This window comes from Lactuca saligna, chromosome 5, assembly GCF_052625555.1.
Source record: "Lactuca saligna cultivar CGN05327 chromosome 5, ASM5262555v1, whole genome shotgun sequence".
NCBI classification, from domain to species: domain Eukaryota; kingdom Viridiplantae; phylum Streptophyta; class Magnoliopsida; order Asterales; family Asteraceae; genus Lactuca; species Lactuca saligna.
Window position 1 is genome coordinate 42,054,175 of NC_136421.1, and position 10,107 is coordinate 42,064,281.

Sequence of the window (10,107 nt, forward strand, 5' to 3'; positions counted from 1 at the left end):
CACTAAAAAGGAGAAGCAAATAAAGGTAAAAAGAAAAGGTTTTTATTTATTTATTTATTACCGCAGGCATGTTGCTAAGGGTATTGGGATTTAATTATATGGTATTGGGATTTAATTATATGTTTAATAAAAACATATTTAAAAACTATTTGAAAACCAGGTTTTAAAATAAACGAATTAACCTCGGTCCTGGCTCTTTAAATAGCAGCCCATCTGATAATGGGCCTTATGAAGTTCGATTGAAAGAATTGAGTTTCATCTTGTTTTATGAAGCAAGGAAGTCATTACATTGCTTACCAAGTGATGGGGATGCGAATCACATTTGTAAAAGAGATAAATCATTAACTTTTTCGTATATTAAACAATGTGGGATGTAAACAAACGAAATTTAGTAATCATTTGCCTAAAAATACATTTGTTAGATATCTTTTTATACGTGTATATATATCATATATCTTTTTCCTAATCAAATGTATATATATAATTGATCATATATCTTTTTCCTAATCATTTGCTTACAAATCAAATTTGCAAACTTCGTATATAAGAAACAATCAAAAGTAATTTGTCTATTGAATTTCTTATTAGATTTTTTTTAATAGTAAAATTTTCTCTTTCAAACTTTGGCAATAATTGTTTATCATGTTAATATTTTTAGTCCCTTATTCTTTAATGTCATACTATTTGGCTATAATAATTTCTACAACTTAGTAGTTTTGGTCCATATTCTAATATTAATTGCAATAAATCATAATATTTTCTACAATTTGATAGTTTTAATCTTTTTTCTAATATTAATTTTTGTATTTCAATATCTAACCACCATAGATTCTATATTTTGTCAACTTTCGTCCCTTTTTACAACTTGATACTTTTTGTCCATTCTCTAATATTAATTACAATAAGCCATAATATTTTCTACAACTTGGCAGTTTTGGTCTTTTCTCTAATATTAATTTTCATTTTTCAACATCTAACCATCATAGTTTCTATATTTTGTTAACTTTCGTCCCTTATGTATATTATAAAAAATTATCCCATAAACAAATACAAACTATGAAATCTGAAACAACCAATAAAACAATAAAAAAAATTTCGACCCCTAGCAACGCGAGGGCACACCCTCTAGTTAAAAAGAAAAGAAAAGGGATTACCTGTTAATTGGAATAACTATATATATATATATATATATATATATATATATATATATATATATACCGGTTCCAACGGGTACCTAACGATTAACAATTATGAGAAAATAAGATTTGGAACCGAAACTGCTTAACGCGATTCCAAAAATTTAGTAATCGAAACCAGAACCAATTAAGACGGTTCCGGTTTCGGAACCGGCGGTTCCAAGGCGGTTCCGATTTCGAAAATGAGTACACAGTTTTTCTACTTACCTTTACTTATAATCATGCAAGTTATCTTGGTCCTTTAGGTCATTTTGGTGTATTAAAGTTTAGATATTGAAATCTTGAGATATTATTATGGATAAAGTTGGGAACTTTATCCATCTAAATATCATGTTGATCCCAGATCTGAAGGTTGGAGACTTGGACTTTATAGATTAAGTTAAAAAAAGATGCATTTTTTGTCCCTTTGAGACTTAAAGACTAGATCTTTTTTGTTTGGACCATTTAAATGGATAAACTTGGAAACTTTATCCATTATGAAGCTATTAAGAATTAGATCTGATGTTATGAGTTTTGCTCTTTATGGATTAAGCTCTTAAAGAAAAGAAAAAAAAAATCTGATCGGTAGCCATGACATGGCCAAGGAGGCCCACGACGTGGTGACAAGACTTATCGCATCTATTTTATTTGGATGTGACCACAATGTGACAAAGGAATTGCCACGACGTGGGGGTTGTCTGCGTTGACTTGACCATTGACTTTTTGATCAATTTGACTTTTGGTCAAATTTGGGTAGAATTGAGTATTTGATTAAGGGTTAGTTTCGGTTTGGCTTTATGAAACTTGTGTTGGTTGTTCCGTTGCTGAGGTAACTGTTGAACTTTTGTCGAGTGGTTCATGTGAGTCTCTTCATTGTACTCGTGGGTCGAAGATACCAATGTCGACCCACCAGATTATGTTTGTAGAATGATAGTTGTATTTGTGACACTTGCTAATATGCATGTATGTGCTTGTTGTCTTTGTGACTCTTGCTGATGTGCTGGTATGTTTTATGTATGTGCGGTGAAATAAATTCAGGGGAGAAAATATACATGTTCGGTTTAAAAAATACTGATTGAGTTGAAATAGACCCGGGGGTGAAAGAGACCCGTTCGGTTGAAAAACACCGATTGAGTTGAAATAGACTCGGGGATGAAAGAGACCCGTTCGGCTGAAAATCACTGGGGGAGTTAAAATAGACTCGGAGGTGAAATAGATCCGTTACAATTTCGAACCGATATGTATGTAAGGTATGTGATATTTTGGGGGAACTCACTAAGCTTTGTGCTCACGGTTTATGTTTAATATGTTCCTAGGTATATCTGGTTTCAAAAGGAAGAGTCGGTTTGATCACATTGTATCCCCCATAGATTTATTCTGCATTGATTGTTTATAATTTTATTTTGATGTTTTGAGAATTTTTAATCTGATTGTCTTTTAGGATAAAGAATGAATGGTTTTAACTTATTTAAAACAAAAATTTTTCTTAGTATTTTTGGGACGTTTATAGGTGGTGTGTCCCCTTTATTATCAGAATTGAGATTGTTGATGGTGTCTATAAGTGGTGGTACGGATAATAGTGATAGGTGCGTGATGATGGTGGTGGGTGAGTGATGATGGAAGAAGGGTATTTTTGTCCCTATTAAATATTTAACAACCATCTGTTAAGGCTGTTAGATGGGAGGACCACTAATGATACAAAAAATCTCTATAGGGATCAATGCTGTTATTTTTATGATACTAGGATCTAAACTGTTATGCTGAGCAAACCACATGGACTAAGAGTGTAATTTACTCTATATCAATCAACGGCTCTCAACGCAGTCAAAATTTTGACTTTTTGCTACGTGACAGCTTAATTCGTACGGCACCATACTTCATAACGTGCATACCACTACACTCGATTCTTCCTTTCCCACTCCCCTGTCCCTCCTTCATCTTCACCATATTCAATCGCATCAAAACAACCAGCAAAACTCTTACGATTCACACATTCGCCATGGATTTCTGGCAAAAGGCTCGCACCTTCGCTGAAGACGCTGCCAAGAGATCACAGGAGTTAACCAAAGAAGCCGCGAAGCGATCGCAAGAGTTAACAAAAGAAGCCGCGAAGCGATCACAGGAATTCACCATTGGATCATCGAAGCTCTCTGACATCGTCCTGGAGGCGTCGAAACGGTCTAAGGAGATCGCTGCTGAGGCATCGAAGAAGGTTGATTTCGTTAAGGTCGAAGCGTTGAAACGTGCAGATCAGATCAAGTCTCAGATTCCTTCCACTTCTGCCGCAATCTCGCAACTCGTTGTCGATTCTTCTGCGACAGCGCAGCCTGGGGGCACTTCCCCTGCGGATCTCGAGAAGTTTGGAATTACGGAAGAGCTGCGAGAGTTTGTGAAGGAAATTACTATAAATACGTTTCGAGACTTCCCGCTAGAAGGTAAGTAAAGCAGTTAATAAGGTACGCCTGCATCAGTTATTAGTTAAAAGCATGCGTATTGTATGAAATACATATAAGAATGAAGTTAGTTATAGGTTTTGGAGAATGCTTAGTACATGATTTGAGAACCTTCAGGACTTCCGACTCTATCACGGTGTGACATTGTTTCCCCTCTAGGGTTTTTGAGCCTTTTTAGTGCCTCGTAGAGATGCATCACGATTAATAGTATATACCCTGTATGGCGAGCTGTAATGGTGTTGTCAAAATTAGTAATGTCTTTCAGTTGTGATATATTTCTTTTAACATTATCAAATGGTGAAGTTCAGCTCTGGTGTACTGAGAAGTACGAAATTTATGATCTGGTATACCTTCCAGAAGAGGTGAGTAATCCACAAAACTGTCAGAGTGTAGATATTATGCAACTATAGGAATCACAGCAAATCAGCTATAGTTAATAAAGCCATTACTCATGTTGCCATCTCTGTACGTATTTCTATGTTGTTGGGAGTTATAGAATTCTTCAAACGAAGAAGCATGTTAAAGACATATATGTGATTCAGTTGTTCAGTCTAGAAGAGGTTGGGTGTTCCAACATTTGGTTTCATTGAATTTACAGGGACCAAACTGGTAAGCCTTAGATAATATCTCAGAACTGACAAGAACAAGGTACACCTAAAGATAGTAGTGGAATATGTGATCTTGTCAAATGGTAGGTAGCAAATGTTCTAGAAATTTGGAACTGAATTATACAAATTGACAGAAGTGTGCTTATATAGACATGTTACGGATGTATGATATTTTCCAATGCTTATGTATATTTCAAAACCTGTTCAAAGTTCTAATTTGTTTGATGGTTATAATTGGAGTAGTTTATGTTTATGATGTGCAGATGACTCACAAATATCTGATATTCCTACGATCTCAAATGTTCGGCAGGATCTTACAAAGTGGCAAGAAATACATGCTAAACTTGTTCTCTCAGCTGTAAAGGTAACTTCCTAAATCCTTTTGATAGCAGAGAATAACATCATGTGAAAAAGATACAAATGAACTCACATTTTTATTTTTTTTACATACTGAAATTCCCTACCAGATACCCTGTTGCTTATTTTATCATATTTTGTTATCTTAAGGCATAGATTGTTCGTTTCCATGTCCACCTATACCTATTCACTCCATTATTTTGAAACAAGATAGTAATCAACTTTAGTGATCTTTGTGTTATTGCCTTAATAGTGATTTTGCAAGTTTAAAAAGTTTGCTTTTAGAATCTTGCAATTAGGTGTAAGAAAAATGGCTAAAGTATGACATTTTGTTTAGAACTTGCATGAAATAGATCATTTAGAGTTCTTCTGGTGTGCAGTAGAATAACTGAAAATTGAGAACACAGACCTCGTGAAAAGGAGTTTTCAAGAAGTAACAAATTGTGACTTTTTGAAACAACTTGTAACTTATTAGGATAAAAAAACAAACAAAAAACAATTTCCCACTAAAAAGCTAATCCAAACACTTATTTAAAAACTCATTTTCCCACCTTCATAAGTCCTTTTTAACTTCAAAATGAAATCCCAAACATAGCAATGTAGCACCACAAGACACTATAACTTATCTGGTATTTGAAGAACAATACTTGATGACAAAATTTTCCAGCCTTTGACTTCATACTGTTGAAAAATATAAGTTAAAAATTGACAAAATTAACTACAATAAAGCATCCAGCAATCGTTCTTCTTTTAATCTTTACAAATGTCTTAAATTCTGAGCTATCCATATTCCAACAAAAATCCAACTCTCTTCTCTTGTTCTCTTACTCACTATATATGGGCATTGCAGGAAATTTCAAAGCTGAGGTATGATTTATGTCCACGGGTGATGAAAGAACGAAAATTCTGGAGGATATATTTTCTTCTAGTAAATACCCATTTAACCCCGTAAGTTACTTTCCACTTGTAGTCTATAAGAATTAAGAAAATGTTTTTTGTTGAAAGGCAGTTACCTGAGTTTTGAAATTTGATATGATATGACTAAAGTTATGAAAAGCGATACATAGAAGAAGAAGAGGAGAAGAAGAAAAAGTGTGGTGAAAAGGTGAAGGAGGATGATGCTACAGCTGCAGCTGAAAGTGTTTCTTCTAAAACAGAAGAAGCAGAAAACCACAAGACTAAAACCGCATCCTCAAAGACTGCTGACCAGGACTTGGATGTCTTTCTCTTGGGCGATCTTGGTGACAGTGATGATGGACACGGTATGTTGATTCTTCTTCTTCTTTTTCTTTTTATTATTATTTATTATTATTATGTTGATGACTTATTTTTGTATTTTCAGATGACAAAAATGATGACGGGTTAGATGATGATGATTTTGACAAACTATAATCTGGTAAGGATGATGTAGTTTTTTTCTTAATATTATTGGATTCTAGCATAATGTTGTCAAGTTAATTAAAGTTAGGGGGGTTAGTTTGTAAATTGCTTATTTTTTGGAATTCATGGATTCTCAAAGAGAATGAAATTGTAGATTCTGTTCCATGGCAAATAGACAGAATTCCTTTTCATCATATTCCTTCAGATTCCATTCCATGGTCTGTGGAGTTCCATTCTTCTTTGACCGATTCTATTCCTTCTAAAAACATTATGCTGACCAAACGACTACTAAGGGAATTGGATTCTGAAAGAATTGGAAATTCGCTAATAAAAATCGAATAAAGTTTGAATTTTATTTTATTTGTTTCAATGCGAATGTAATAATTGTATTTTGGTCTTTCAATAAAAAAGAAAGAAAGAAAGAATGAATGAAATTGAATTTTATAAATCGGTTTCGGATTGAAAACGGACTTTTGATTTTGAATGATTGACCTGCTAATTTGTTAAAAAAATCCAAATTGACTTGAAAACATTATTGTTGCAGAAGGAAAGAGGGGCGGGTGAATGAAGCCAAATGACAGATTTGTATTCCAGGTGATTTGTTTTTGTTTAGGATGTTATGTTATTATCAAGTTGGTTCTTTTTTGTTTTTTGTTTTTGTATTTTGTATTTTGTATTTTTTTTTTTTTTGTATTTTTCATAACCTTCATTGATGTTCATATAACCGACGCTTTCAATTTCTTCAAATATTTTATGCAAAAAAGAATAGGAATCCAAGTACTTACTTGCTCACACATGGTATACAAAGACGATGTTATTTTATACGTCAGATATTTAATTACTTCTACCGTAATGTTATTTTATAGGTCAGACACCAAAATATTTTCAAAACAATTAGTATTTCAAAAGTCTGTAAAGACATCACTTCAGACACGCGTCAAAGTTGGTGAGATACAAATGAGTTGATTCATGATAAACTCATTTTAAATAAACTCTTTGTAAATTAAAATTCTCAAATAAAAACATTGCATTTAATCATCATCTAACAAACTGTAAAAAAAACATCAGAAAACTCATAAATCATGGGAGGGAGCTACTCTAATGGCACATGCACGACTTCATTGCCTTTTCCGTCTCTCCCGTAAACATGATCACCTCAAATGATACAAGAATGTTTCAAAAAACTTATTTAGAGCTGATAATGGGTTAATCTGGAGTGGGTTCGGGTTCAATCAATTTATTAATTGGGTTGAAGATTATAATCCAACCTATTTATTTAAATGGGTTATCAACCCAACCTAACATTTTAGATAAATGGTTGTCACCGGTTTGATATTTTTATGTATTTTCCAACCTAACCTATTAAATAAGTGGGTTAAACTTGGGTTGATCCATTTAAAATAAAAATAAATAAATAAATTAACTGAAAGTTATACCACTTAAATTAGTTATAGATGTAAATGAAATTTCAAAATATCACAGAAGCATAATCCCAATTTACATATACAATGAAATTGTTCAAATAACTTTAAAGATATGTAATTTCTAAGTGATTTTAAAGAGTGATTAGTATTATCAGTGCAAAAAAAAAAAAAAAAAAAAAAAAGAATTATGATTCCATTTTTTTAACATATAAATAATAATACACACATTGTAATATATAAACTAATACAAAGATTAATACATGATAATATTTAAATAATTATTAAATCAAATAAAAATTAAAGTTAAATGGGTTGGTGGGTTAAACGAATTGATTCATTTAACTTAAATGGATTGAAAATATCAACCCGAGTTGGTAGGTTGGATCAATTTTTATCAGCTCTATTTTTTTTACCAACGTGTCACATGCACCAACCTAGCGTAACTAATCAAAAGACTACTTTTTTTTTTTTTTTTTTAAAAAAACAAAGACTATCTAGAATTATCAAGGTGTCTTTACTCTTTTAACTCCTTAACCTCTCAATGTGTTTGGACAACAAAACTCAGGATTGATATAGGCATAAGGCGACCAGGGCATCAAGAATCTAGGGGCATCAATTTAGGCCCACTGTTTGTATAGCTTATGGTTTGAATCGGTAAATCAATATCAGTTTAGGTATTAAATGCTAAGAAATTAGGAGCCAAAAAAAAAAAAAGGAGGAAAAGCCACATAGATTAGACGGAAAATGAAGGTAGCTTAACCAGATAACTTTCTTTTAGATTGTCTACTACATTTTCCAAAGTCGTTCATATGTTCTATCAATATTTCAAGAATATATTTTTCAAACATGCGAAAGGGATCTTCATGTCTTGTCATCATTAGTAAGATTTCATTTTCCTTTTTTACTTGTTAAATTAGTTATTCAATAAGATCATAAGTTTTGTTATCATATTGTTATTAATATTTTGTTAAGAGTATCTAAAGAAAAAGATGTAACTACATGTTTGTACACGATATATATTACTGTTTTTTTTTTTTTTTATTACCGGATGCTAATATTCTCAAAACACTCATGTTGGTTTTTGAGTTTTTATCAGCAATCTTGAGAGTTCATTAGTATTAGTATTAATCTTATTAATTTTTGGTTTTTGGTTCTTTACGCTTGTTTTTTGTACCTGTTATTCATTTATTTTTGCTAGTATTGGGGTTGTGTTGTCTAGTGGATTGGTAGCATCTTTATTACTACTAGTTGCCCTCTTTTATTTTGCATACGTAATTTGTAAATTTCACGATACAAAATAGGGGCATTAATTAGTCTACTTGCCTATGCTTATGGACCAACTCTGCTTGACTCAAACATATACATGATTAACATAGCTTTTTAAGGTTATTTAGCATGCAACTTCGCATGATAAAAATTACCATCTAAATATGTAATCATATCATAAAACACCACAATCACCGTAAACTCATTAAACTATTAGCATGAGAAAATAATAAATATCCTATTTTCATTTTAAATGATCATGAAAAATGTTTAACCATAAAATATCATAATAATACATGTTGAAAGCTTGGCCTCTCGTTTTGACAAGCCTTTATTTAAATTTATTTTGAGAAATTAAATACTCTCCTACATTTTCTTTCTACTCATCATCTTTTTAGTGTTAAATAATGTTAAATGTAGCATATGTTATCATTTAATATGGATAGGTGGATGAGAAAGAAGAAAATATATGATGATTTATCTTTATTTTTAGGTAATATTTAATGCACTTTCAAATATTTATGCTTAAGTAATAATGTAGCCGATCCATATATTTACTTAACGAATCCTCACGTATTCATATTTAAAATACTACATTTTATATGAAGTGATGTTGTTACTTAATTTTTATATATTTTTTTGAAATTATGATCAAATTTTTAATTTTTCTATTTGACCGTATTTAATAAGGTACAACATATATCATACAATCGTCATTGCAAATTTTGGATTGAACTTTGTAATTCTATCACCATTTAGAGTTATTTTTAATAAAATATAATCATTAACATGTAATTTCAATAATTATTATAACTTTCTATTAGCAATTCATTTTCTTATTTTATTTATCATTTCTATAATCTGCATTAAATAATTTTTGTTTAATTTTGTTCAAATACTATTAAATTTCATGATAAAAATATTAAATGTCCTTTTAAATATATCTCTAATGTTCAACCACTACTATCATCCTCCACTGTTAACAACACACCACCACTTAGCACCACCACCACAATACAAAGTCTAAAAACTAAAAAAATAAATCGATTATAAGAAAATCTAAATGGAAGAAGCTAGAATTAGAAAGCCCTAAAATCAAATAAAAAAACTCTATTTTGAATTCAAATAAACAATAAATACATTTAAAATCATTCCTAAATCTAAACACAACTAAAATCTTGGAAAAACAAAAAATCGGAATGCAAAATATTAAAACCTACACCTCAAAACAAAGAAAATTTGGAGGGAGTAGTAATGACACACAAATGTTGCTATAAAAAAAATATTTTGTATTCTATATTTATGTCACGTTTCCAAAAAAGAAAAAAATTGTTATTTCTGAGGATAAATATAGCTGTTGAAGATAAATAATTTGCCCGTTAAAAAACCATAAAACTCCAAAGAGAATAAAGTTGAAAGAGTATGTAAATAACAAAAAGCAGCT

The 10,107-nt window shown here is 31.3% G+C and overlaps 1 protein-coding gene across 1 annotated transcript; it reads left to right on the forward strand.

Annotated features, from left to right (window-relative positions):
- Window positions 1-3,078: 3,078 nt before the first annotated feature.
- Window positions 3,079-6,765, forward strand: LOC144997465 (uncharacterized). Its single transcript, XM_078957376.1, has 6 exons — window positions 3,079-3,610; window positions 4,500-4,600; window positions 5,444-5,541; window positions 5,641-5,855; window positions 5,936-5,989; window positions 6,518-6,765. Exons 1-5 carry the CDS (start codon window positions 3,175-3,177, stop codon window positions 5,983-5,985), a joined length of 900 nt encoding a protein of 299 aa, XP_078813502.1. The 5' UTR covers window positions 3,079-3,174; the 3' UTR covers window positions 5,986-5,989; window positions 6,518-6,765.
- Window positions 6,766-10,107: the final 3,342 nt, after the last annotated feature.